General features: G+C 41.0%; 1 protein-coding gene across 2 annotated transcripts; it reads right to left on the bottom strand.

Annotated features, from left to right (window-relative positions):
- Positions 1–6311: 6311 nt before the first annotated feature.
- Positions 6312–10410, bottom strand: LOC138028904 (synaptic vesicle membrane protein VAT-1 homolog). 2 transcript variants are annotated; one of them, XM_068876545.1, is made up of 4 exons: positions 9734–10410; positions 7831–7989; positions 7002–7117; positions 6312–6682 (listed from the first exon to the last, which is right to left on the bottom strand). In XM_068876545.1, the coding sequence occupies exons 1-4, from the start codon at positions 10323–10325 to the stop codon at positions 6575–6577; spliced, it is 975 nt and encodes a 324-aa protein (XP_068732646.1). In that variant the 5' UTR covers positions 10326–10410; the 3' UTR covers positions 6312–6574. The 2 variants fall into 2 exon arrangements, with proteins under 2 accessions (XP_068732646.1, XP_068732647.1); XM_068876546.1 differs by lacking the exon at positions 7002–7117 and having other exon boundaries at positions 9734–10406.
- Between the last annotated feature and the right edge of the window lie 1887 nt (positions 10411–12297).

Consider the following 12297-nt stretch of genomic DNA (forward strand, 5'->3'; position numbering starts at 1 on the left):
CGCTGACAGTTCGAAACTTCTGAGATAGTTAACCACAAGAGCGTACGCTTATTTGATTAGTTACGAACTTTAAAAACAGAAACAAAACTTACGTCCACAAAACAGCCAATCAGTAGAAAGCCTATCAGTTTGGAGAGCAAAATTGTCCAGTTGAGGATGAGGAATGCGAAGGATGCCATAACAGATCCACTAGTCGTCCAATCCAAATCTCGGACTCAGATCACCGATGCGCCATATCCAGGCCCTTCTCACTCAGTCTATAGGTGCCAAATAAGCGACAAAAAAGGAAAGAGGTCAAGATTGACCCAGCCTCTTAAATTAAAAATAACTGAGGAAAAAAGGCTTTTTAATTCATACCTGCAAATTGTTAGATTGAACCCTTCGTAAAAATTCTTAGATATGAGACATCACCAAATATATAGATCCAATAACACAATAACCAAAAGACAAGACAGTTATTCTAATAAAGCTGCGTTAATTGTGAGATGAATAGAATCTGAATGTCCCTCATCTTCCCCTATCCTCGTTACCTTATCTATATTTTATTATGAATTACCACCGTTTTATCCAACCCCTCAACAGGCTACAGGTATTACCACTTCGCGGCCTCTTAACCTAATACCCCTACAGGCATTACCACCTTTTAACCCTACCCCTCCACAGGCTACAGGTATTACCACCTTACCGCCTGTTAACACTCCTCCCCCACATGCATTACCGCATTTTCACCCTACCCCCCAACGGGCTGCAGGCATTACCGCCTTGTAACCCATCTTAACCTATGTTCGGCTCGATTATTATATAGCATCAAAGATTACTGCCGCGCACTTGTGGGATGAAAACCACCAGTACCAGTAAGCGGTACTTTAGCTTAACGCGTGCGCAGTACGGTTTGGAGTTCACTTTGCTCCCAAAATCTATTAATCCGTGTATTACCTACATTAACTTTATTAATCCTTCAATTTAAGCGTAGCTCACAAACGTTATGCTGTGTGTTAATGCGCTGACAGTTTGAAACTTCTGAGCTAGTTAAGCAAAAAACCTAAAAATCGAGTTTTACCCACTTTTTCACCTGATTTTACATACAATAAGCAGATTTGGTCGTTTTAGGCTGAAAAGTGGATTTTTCAGCAAAAAATCTTGTTACTTTCTTAACCCTTTGGCTACTAGAGATTTGGCCGAAAAACACATTTTAAAGCTAGTTGAGGGGTTTTTTGGTCACTGTCGTGCTGTTTAAGAGCTAAATCTCCCTACAGACCCGTTTCCAGGTTGTACGCTCCGTGGCCTTTTCAGCTAGGTGCAAGATAAGCGCTTGCAAAGTTCGGGCATGCGCAGAAAGCAAAATTTCGACTTTCACTTTTTGCGTTCTCTCCTTTCTCTTTTCGCTTTCCTTGCTTCATCTTTTTTTCAACTTGCTGGGCATTTGGTAGGCTTTATTTTGGTGGGAAGAATTTCTGAGAAACCCGTCATCATCTTAGAATTAGGTGCTCAGAAAGGTAGGTGGGTAATGGAACAAGCTTTTCATAGAGATTTTCAGGTCAGTGTTACATGGTTTTTTTGGCCGTTTCTCCAGTTTCCTTGACTGAATTGTGCTCATTCTGGTATAGTTTGAAAGATCTCTTCTACCTGCACAAGGTAGTGGACAAAGCTGTTCCCGACCGTTAAAAGTGATGACGTCACAAAAGGTAGATGGGACCGTGGATAAAGCTGGACGTATTTTGCCAGATAGTTATCAAAGGGTTAACCACAAGCGCGTCAGCTTATTTGATTAGTTACGAACTCTTAAAACATAAACAAAACTTACGTCCACAAAACAGCCAATCAGTAGAAAGCCCATCAGTTTGGAGAGCAAAATTGTCCAGTTGAGGATGAGGAATGCGAAGGATGCCATAACAGATCCACTAGTCGCCCAATCCAAATCTCGACTCAGATCACCGATGCGCCATATCCAGGCCCTTCTCAGTCTATAGGTGCCAACCAAGCGACAAAAAGGGAAATAGGTCAAGATTGACCGAGCGTCTTAAATTAAAAATAACTGAGGAAAAAGTGCTTCTTAATTCATACCTGCAAATTGTTAGATTGAACCTTCATAAAAATTCTTAGATCTGAGGCGTCACCGAATATATAGATCCAAGAACACAATAACCAAAATTTATATTTCAAATCTTCCAAAACAAGACAGTTATTCTGATAAAGCTACGTTAATTGATGAGATAAATAGAATCTGAATCTCCCTTATCTTGCCCTATCCTCGTTATCTTATATATATTTTATTATGAAGAGATTCATTTTTTATGTTGATTCGGTGATACTCGTAAAAAACCCGAGTACTCCTCGTATCCCGAGTACCCCCGAGTCAACATCGAAAACTAAATCTCTTCTCATTTCATTCACCGGAGTTAACAAGCAACATCTCTTTCGACTTAAGGAAAACGCAATTTCTTATCTTGGGTGTCCTGTACATAGGGTGAGTTTTAGCAAGTTTCGTCTTTCGTTCGTCTGCTTTTTCAGTGCCATCTTAAATTACGTCATATGTCCATGCACATCTAGGTTTTGATACATCAGTTGCGCAAATAACGATCGTGCACTGCGTAAAAGAACGCGCACACTTGTCGTAAAGAGTAGGGCATGTAGTTCCCGTTGCTGTGGTCTGTCTTCTGTGGAGTATCCTGGTGGTTAACCTCGTAGGGGACCAGTTTGCAGAGCATGGCGAGTCCACGAGCAAGTTTTTTTCCATCATGTTGACTGTGCATGCCAGAATCGTGACTTTGCACGCCGAAGGAAAATTTTCACTTTTAGATATTTTAAGAAAACGAGACAAACACTTTTTGTACAACAAAATAAAGTATTAATTATTTCTGTGAATTCTGCCTGATGCTTTGACAGTGTCCCAAATACAGTTCAACGACAGAAAAGTGGACATGATTTAATTGATTTCAACTTACCTACAAGTTACAAAGACAAAAATGTCTTACATGTTCTCTCTCTCTCTCTAAGAAGATAACGTCGAATACTAGTTACTACGCTTATAAACTACATGATTAACTAATAAAGAAGAAACTAGTATTATCATACATGGCAACTAATAAATGATGAAGCCCGTGGCCATGTGCCTTTTTGTTAACTGTTAACATGTGATTCCCTCTCTTTTGTTGAAGGAAAGCTGTGAGCTGTACATGAATTTCTTACTCACATATAAACACGCGAATGAGGAAATGAAATGAAAATAATTGAATTGATCGAACTTGATCAGTTCAGCGAGTTCCATTTTTGCTGTCAAAATTTTCACGCGCAATTTTCTTGGCAATTGTCAATAAAACTGTGGACCAAAAAAACACGCAACATGTATCACAAGGCTAAATTGTGATAAACTTCACAGATTATGTGCACAAAATGTGGTTTAATTGTTAAACCACTTTGCGTTTCCGTCCTTCGCATTAAGAACAAAGTGATCTGTTCTGGCAGCCAAGCGATCAAGAACTTTGCTCCCATGAGCATACTTGCTGAAGGCACGGCCTCTTCGATCTCGGAATACTGGAAGCTGATGGCGGAGCAGTCCAACATCTTTGTCGCCTTCTAAATAAAGGGTTGCCACATCTTTGATTGTTTCCTGGCACTGCAAGGGCATTGGAAAACTCCAGTCCACATTCGTTCTTTGCACGAGGGTGTCGTTCGATTGATCTCCCACCATTGACCGTGACTGTGTCTTCATAACTGAGTAGTAGGATCAAACAACAGCTTCAGAGCCACTCATAGCCAATGCCACATCAATTGCAATACAACATTCTTTACCAGCCATCTGGTAGATGGTCTCATTAGTATAGAAAGTTGAAAATGCAGTGGCTTGGTCCAGCCTAGCAATGCAGACACCGTCGTCGTATTTAAACGTGAATCTGTCTTCAATCTCGAATTCTTCACTCTTGACCTTGAATTCTCTCAGTAGTGTTTGGCAATGTGCCCCTTCTAGGGGAGGAAACCAGTCATTTCGACAGTCACCTAGATTGTTCCACACAACTTGATAAACAGCATCCTTAAACGACTTGTGTACTTGCTGTGATAGGGATGGCAACAAACTTAACTCCGGTTCTTCATCTGCCAATTTTGTTATGTGAGGCAATGAGCACACATACTTGAAGAACGACTCAAACACAGCATTTCCATAGGCATGAAGAGCAGTTTGTTAATGTGCAGAGAATTCACTGCCAGTTGATCTTTGTTAGAGGCACAATACATCCGGTATGTGGAAACAACCTCCAAGCACATGAGCTGCATTAGTGACGCACTTCATGTACCTGGAATCCATTTTGTCAGCAACGGTCTGACAAAGGGAAGCCAAATCTTCTAGACAGTCTGCAGGGGTTCTGTCCGCCCACTCAATCACCTTCCGTTTCTTTCTTGTCACTCTGTCAATCTCGTGTGTCTCCTTTACGACCATCCAGCCTGGCAACAGCTCCGCTACTTTGAAAATGCATTCGTCAGCATTCTCTTTCTTCAGATCTTCATAGTGTGCGTTTAGCTTTGGGAAAAGTTCTTCCCGTAAGGTGACTTCCACATCGTTGGTTGACTGCTTCTCGATTTCTTCCTTCATGGCGAGGAGGATAGCCCTTACCCTGGGCCACCATTTCGTAACAGACCAGATGCATCATCTCCAATGGCTTATATATAGAGAATGTCAATGATACCACACAGAGCGATACAAAAATCTCTTCCCTTCAGCAAGTACTTCGTCTCTTCTTCTTCATCGTCAGTCTCTGTCAACTCTGGGTTGGCTTTAAATTCTCATATGTCAATGAAGCTTTTTTTTACTGTTAATTCAGCTGTAGTGAATAATTTAGATCTTATGGAGGAGAGAGCCAAAGCATTGATGTCCCGGGAAGAAGATTAGTTCTTTAAGAGCTACACCGTGGTCCGTGGAGGAACTGGGGCTATTGAGGCTGTTGGGCATTCTCTTTGGGCTTTGGCAGCGTCTTCAAGATGGATTATTCAGCTGGGGTCGACGCTATTCGCGATCAGACTTGATTTCATAGAAATGCTCACGGAACGTCGCAAGCAATTGCAAGTTACCATTGTCGAACTATCAATTACGATAACCTCACCTGATTTTGCATTGGCTTTTAACGATTATCGCAAAATGAGGGACGAGATCGCAGCTGTAGTGAATAATTTTGATGTCCCAGGAAGATAAGTTCTTTTAGAGCTACACAAAAACGGCTCTTTTAAGAGCCAAAACATAAAGAAAAGCCTTGGCCTACGTTATTTGATTGCATGTTTTGATTTTTGGTGTTTACTGTTTCGCGCGCATTCTAGAAATTTAATTAATAATTTCTTTAAAAAATATATGGTTATCACCATCACCGCATTCACTGCCATGTGTCTGGCATTCAACACTCAGCAGGATGCACGGGTGGGTAAAGGCATAAAGCCCAAAAGTAGGTTCTGGACAGGATCTAGTTGCGTGCGTGGCCAGCATGGGGTTATAATGGTTATGGGATCGCGCCTGCACGCGTGGGTTCTGGCCAGAAATCGCGTTGCACGCGATGCCCGCCGCTAGAAATGCCCCTGCACGCACAAGATCTAGTCGAGTTGTGAAGTGAAGATTTTCCTTGGGAATTTCCATTTGAACAAAGGTTAAACTTAGAAGGAAAAGAGCCACAGGTTACAAAATTATCGAAAAAGACTAGAATTACGTGAAAAAGTCACACAAACGGGGAATTTTGCAACATAACATTTGGGAAGCGCTTGTGAAACGTCCGCGCCCGAATGCTGCGTTGCTGCGTACTTGAACAACGTTAACTTAAAAAACTCGCCTCAAATATCACGTACCATCTTGACTGAAAACCTCTGTAATGCTAAGGCCATCTCCTTTTACCTTGAATGGCTTAAAATGCGATTTACCAAAGTTGTAAAATGGAGTAAAAGATAATTCGTTTCGCGTCCCAGATGAGAGCAGTTTGAAAAAGTGCGCGAAGCTGCCTCTTCAGATCATATGGGGTAAAGACTCCTGTTTGATTGGCTAAGTGATAACGTTTTGCTATTTATAGTGTTACTGTATGACTCACTCACATCGGACCAATGGAGTAGCATATGCATAAGAAAAGTAGAAAAACTTATGTCCAGAAGTGACTTGGTGAATCACTTACACCCTAGACATCACATTTTTAGCGGGTGATAAAGTGAACAATGATAGAGCAGTAATGATCAGAAGTGCTGGGGAAGAATAGTGTTTTAAAGTTGGGGAGAGGGGGAGGGGGAGGGGGAGGGGGAGGGGGAGGGGGGTAGGTTAGGTTCAGAAATCTAGAAGTTATGCCAACTTGGGCTAGAAAATTCAAAGCTCTTTTCAACTCCTTTTGGTCACAGCAGTGATAACTTATTGAATTCAAATGTTATTAGAACGGCCTCCTTGAACCTGTGAAGCCCTATAACTGTCTCTAGTGTTCTATTGTTCAGCCTTGAGTTCATCTTCTTCCATAGTCAGCACAAGTTTTCCAATAGTCTGTCCAGATTCTAAATCTCTATGTGCTTTGCCAGCCAACTTAAGTGGATATTTTGTAACCTTGCCAACTTTCAGTGTGCCTTATTTCTCCCAGTAAAGAAGCTGTGACATGCTCTCTTTCAAAATGTCATCACGATCAAACAGGAAGCTCAGGTTGAATGCCATCACACTTTTATTTTCACTTGTCATCTGCAATGAGAGCGAATAAGATCAACGATTGTGAAAGAGTGGATAAGTGTTTACATATTACAGAGAACAATTTGACAAAGCAGGGTATTCTCAATGTCACATTATCGTCTTCATCAGACAAATTTACAGTAATGACAGGTAAGCCTATCCTATTTACTACTTTAAAATACAGTGCTATGTTATGTTGCTTGAAAATAAAATGGTCTCCTAAACTCTTTATTTTCAAATCTTTCTAGGGACATTACACCCCTTAGATTTTTGCTGCTATTCCAGTGAAAAGGGTAAGAGAAAGGAATATTTTAAGGAACACAAATTTTACCGTGAGAGGGTTAAAAGTAGGTGTTGATCTGTAGTTCCAGCCCAATTTTATCCACTGCCAGAGGCTAAACGCACCAGAAGCCCCCTCGCTGGATCTCGGAAGCATTGTGTGGAAACCTAAGGGCCAATCTCAAGTCAATTTAATTCAATTAAATTTATTTATTTATTACCAATGCAGTGTCATTACAGTGCTAGGCGACTTGCAATTAGCAAAGCTTCTCTAGGCGGGCCACCTTTCTAAAACAAGTCCTGTCTCTGGTAATGATTACATGTTATTAAATCAAATCAAATCACAAAGAACACAAAAATTAAGAAATCAGTTCATTAATCAGTTAATAAATTACAAAGTTATCACGATACCACAGTTGAAACATGACTAATTGCAATTTAAAATGATTAGATTTGAATTTAAATTTAGATTAATCAAAGAGTTACTTTAACTAGTGGACGAGAGATATTTGCAAATTTCTGAGCAGCGTAAACCAACGTTCATCTCCTCGATTTCCATTAGTGTTAACAGCTGCTTTTTAATCCCATGGAACCCCTTAACACATTTCCAAATTTTATGCATGAACCATGACTGGATGGTATAGAAAATTCTTTCTTTGAATGACCTGGACATGCATTTAACATTCTTTCTGAATTGATTTATTCTTCATCATCATTAATAACATCAAAGTTAGGACAGATATTAGCCATGTCAATATTGCATGTTGTCATATTAATTTGAGTTCCTGTGATAGCAGGAATGCCCCCATATAATTTCTTGTATGACAGATTGTGGGTTAGCTAACTAAAGGTAAAAGGACACTTCTGAATTTATAATATACCATAAACTACAAGCTTGCCACCAGGTGCCAAGTGCATGTAGCTCTCTTGCAAAGTTTCCACACCATTGGCATCAAACACAACTTGGTAACCTTCAGCAGAAAAGGATTCAGCAGCTTTCCAGAGATCCTCCTTGGATTTATCAATGACATGATCACAGCCTACAGGAATTGGGGTTAAGATTATAAAATAATACAAAATTAGAGAAAAATAACAATTAAAAGAAAAAAAAAAAGAACTCCAATACAAGGTTGAATGTGTGTTTCTTGCCATATCATGTCAACCACCTACTTGTCTCATTTGTTGAAATACCACCTGGCTTTGTGTTTTGTGATGGCTTTAACCACAGCAAAACCAATACAAAGGACCATAATACATCTACGTCTACATCTGGTTAGACTGTTAAATCTTCTGGTAATTGCACCACCTTGAAACCCTTGTTCACAAGTTTTTTTGGGACAAAGAACTAATCTTTTTGCCAAGATCAGGGAATGGATTTGCAGGTGTTGTGGTCTTGGAGTATAATGACTCAATTGGATTAACTTTAGGAGGCAGTGTGGCCCAGTGGTTAGGGAGATTGCTTTGGAGATCCCAGGTTCGAGACCTGTTCTGACCACTCATTGAATTTGATGCTGGAAGTCCTTGTTTCAATTTCTCATCTGCACTTGTCAATAGCCAACTGGTTTGCCTCCAGCCAGTTGAGATTCTTCACAGTTGTTGTTTTGTTGATTTAGTGTCATTGGCCCTGAAAAGCCGCTTTGGGGAGTTCTGATTAAGTACATGTATGCATTTATGTATGTAATGCTAACTTAACATGCAAGGTGTTCCTTTCTGCAATTCCAAGTTGGAATTACTTGGAAATGGAATTCCATAACAGACTACCTGGAATTAGGATCTTCTTGTACTCAAGTTAGCTCATCAGTCTGATAATGATTTGAACTGCAAATCTTCCATTTAAATGCCTGATGAAAAATATATGGAATTCATACTTTCTGTTCTGCTGTTTCATCCTTTAACTCCCAGCGGCCACTTATAGATTTTACTCCATCTAAGGCCAGAAGATTTTACTCCTCAATGTTGGTCCCAGCAGGCCTTAAAGGGTTAACTGTTAGAGTGACATGAGAACCCATCTTCCAGCAATATGTGACCCACGTTGGGTTTCTGGACTCTACCTAAAATGTGGGTTGATCATGTTGTTTCATTACACTGCTCCACAAGGTTTTTCTTCACGCACTCCTGTTTTCAATGGAGTATATAGCCAAAACTAGCACTTTATCTGTTTAGCTTTAATTTGATTTACAATGTATCAAACTGCAAGAGCACTTGTCTTCAGTTTATTATCACTTTTCTTCTTTTACAGGAATGCAGAAGATGCAAACCCCAATGTCTGTCTATTGGTTCATAGACAAATCAAGGGGGTGGAGGCGAGGACACAAAATAACAAATTGAAAACTAGTAAAATAATTTCCTGAATTCAGAGTGCAATGAAACTTATTGTTGGTTGTGGCTGATGAAGTTCAGTTTATCCGAACAAAATATTACTCTTTAAAACTTCCCTTTTAACTTTTCAGGCATGCTGAGTTCAGGATTTTAACAGTTTTCAGGGTCCCAAAGGGATGGGGGGGGGGGGGGGTCCCTGGAGCCCTGGATTTATTTGGTGTGGAGCCCGATCATTCTCCGGTGTTTAGAGTACAGTCTACTAGTCAACAGTGGAGCCCGGAGCATTAAAGTAGCTGCTATGGAGCCCTGGAGCCCCGATTTTCTGGCCTTGGAGCCCTAGAGCCCCGCTTTTTTAGGCCCAGAGCCCTGGAGCCCTAAACCCCTTTTGGGACCCTGAGTTTTTAATTATGATGCCAGAGAAGGAAGATAACTCTTCAAGTGTAAACAGAAATTAGCTTAACCTACCCAATTGCTTGACAAGATCAACTTTATGACTTGCACCAACAACACCCACCACACGGCATCCGCTTATCTTTGCAAGTTGTACCAACATAGTTCCCACCCCTCCTGCGGCAGAATGCACTAAGATCCAGCTACCGGCTCTCGGTCTTGCAAGTTCAAACATCCCATACCAGGCAGTAAGTGCCACTGTTAAAAATCCAGCTGCTTCATACTCATCAAGTTTCTCCGGTAGCTTAAATAGCTGACGCTTCGGTACTCGAATCCGTTTCGAGTATCCTCCAAAGAGAGACACACCAAAAACTTTATCCCCGATCTCGAATTCCTTGACATTCTCACCCTTGCTTTCAATCTCTCCACTGAATTCAAAGCCAGGAGTTATCGGCCATCCCACGAATTTCTTAGCTGACTCATACAAACCCCAGCGAATACAGACATCAGCGTAGTTGACACCACAAGCGTATGTTTTGACGATCACAAGGTCTTCGTCTTTGATATCTTTATTGAGTTTAATGTTAGCTCCCTCTGTATATTCGCCGTCCGCTAGAGGAAAATAAACTAGCTTATCGTAGCCACCAGCTGATGCGATTCGGATCATCGCTGGTGTCCCAGAGATAAAAAGGCTGAACAATGAAGGAACAAAGAAATACAGTTTATGTAACTAACACAATCTCGTATCGGTTGGTACTTTAAGTAGGGTTATTAAAGTGTATCATAATAGTATGCAATTATATCATGGATGTATTAATGGATATACATGGAAATACATGGGTATACAGAGAGATATATGGGCATAGATGTATATACTTTGCTATAGGTGCCTATATATGCTGATATACCTCTTTTATATAATTTATGCGCTTTATGATACACTTTAATAACCCTACTTAAAGTACATACCCTCGTATCCAGAGTAGTTCTGCTGGTCAAGGGAACGACGACTCTGGGAACGAGTTCTGCGCGCGCATTTTGTAGCACACATATTACGTCATTCAACCAATCTTGCCCTAATAAAATTTTAAAGGCTTACAACTTTTTAATTTAAATCGAGCAGAACAATGACCACAACGTACAATCATAAACGAGTTTGTGCTTGGCATCGATTTTTATACTTCAATTTTTCAACTGAGAAAATGCCAAACCAGGGAGAGGACATCGGAAGGCGGAAACTGCCGGCGCAATATAGACTGAGGACAAGCTCGAGAATAGCCTATGAATGAGAACATGTTAGCCCCTGTCCACACATTTTCCGAAAACCTCCGTTTATATATAACCTCCACACTGAAACGATCGAAAACGGAGTTCCACGAAAACGAAGATTTTGAAAGTGGAGACTTTTGAAAACGGAGGTCTATCTCCAAGTGTGGACCGATGAAACGGACGAATACGCGTTACGTCATAATGTTATGCATGCCTCACAGTTTCCCGCGCACCAAGACGTAAACAAAGCCTGGTAACAAAAACGCATTTTCAGTCTCCAGTGTGGACAGCCGAATAAGATGTGAAAACGCATTAGTGTGGATGGGCCCTTAATTGGGGAACAAACTAATCTCTTGTTGGCAAGAGTTATGTTTGCAAAAACGTAACCCTCCCTGTACTTGTAAAAATTCATTGCCGTGACATCAACGTCTTAAATTCCCACGGCCTGCTCGCGTCTGATAGCTCAGTCGGTAGCGCAGCGTTGATCAAACCCGAAGATCGTGGGTTAAATTCCCACACTGGTTAGAGTTTTTCTGTGTCCTTGTGGGCCCAATTCCATTAGTAGGGCTAACGCCCACATGGTCTACATGGGTAAAAAAAAAGGAACGAGCACTTCACATAACACTCTAATAGTTTAATCTCTTGTTGGCAGTTCACCTTCGGCAACAAAGATTGATAAGCCGGCATGTTGTCTTTCATAACTGCACATAAGTAACACTTTCTGGTGCGGGATTAGGGCTCAGCAGCGACTCGAAACCATTGAATCATCCTCCCCCTCTTGAATTCATCTTTAGAATCAGGGTCCTGAGCTTTTTTCAACATCTTCGTCGCGTTATATCCACATTCGGCAATCGCCTTGTAATCTTCGATTACATTTTCATTGACGTCTCCGTCGTTGACGTGAAATGATCATGGACCTTTCACAACGTCGACGTTAACACGAAGGAAAACGCCGCGAACAGACTCCAGCCAATGCTCGATAGAAAAGAAGGTGTCGAAAAGGCGGCACTAAGATAAAAAGAACAGTTGTCTTCTTGAAGCAACACTTTTTTGGAAGATTCAGAAATGTAAAACGACGGTCCGAGTTAGAAGTTGTTTTAATAACCGATCCAATGGGCTTAACGAACAAAAATGTCGTCCTTGACGTCACCGACTTTCCACAAGGGAACCTATACAATGACGTCAGTAAAAGCTGTAGCGACAAAATCAGGTTGCTTGCAAACGCGTCCACCAAGCACCTTCTATTGTCGTTGAGTGTAAATCTTCTTGTTTTGCAAATTGAGCATAATCTTGACCGAGGCGTGCAGTAAGTCTCCCAGGATGGCCAAAAAATGATGGGAAGAGAAATCTACAACCACCAGTCGTAGATG

Source organism: Montipora capricornis, chromosome 13 (genome assembly GCF_036669925.1).
Source record: "Montipora capricornis isolate CH-2021 chromosome 13, ASM3666992v2, whole genome shotgun sequence".
In the NCBI taxonomy this organism is placed as follows: domain Eukaryota; kingdom Metazoa; phylum Cnidaria; class Anthozoa; order Scleractinia; family Acroporidae; genus Montipora; species Montipora capricornis.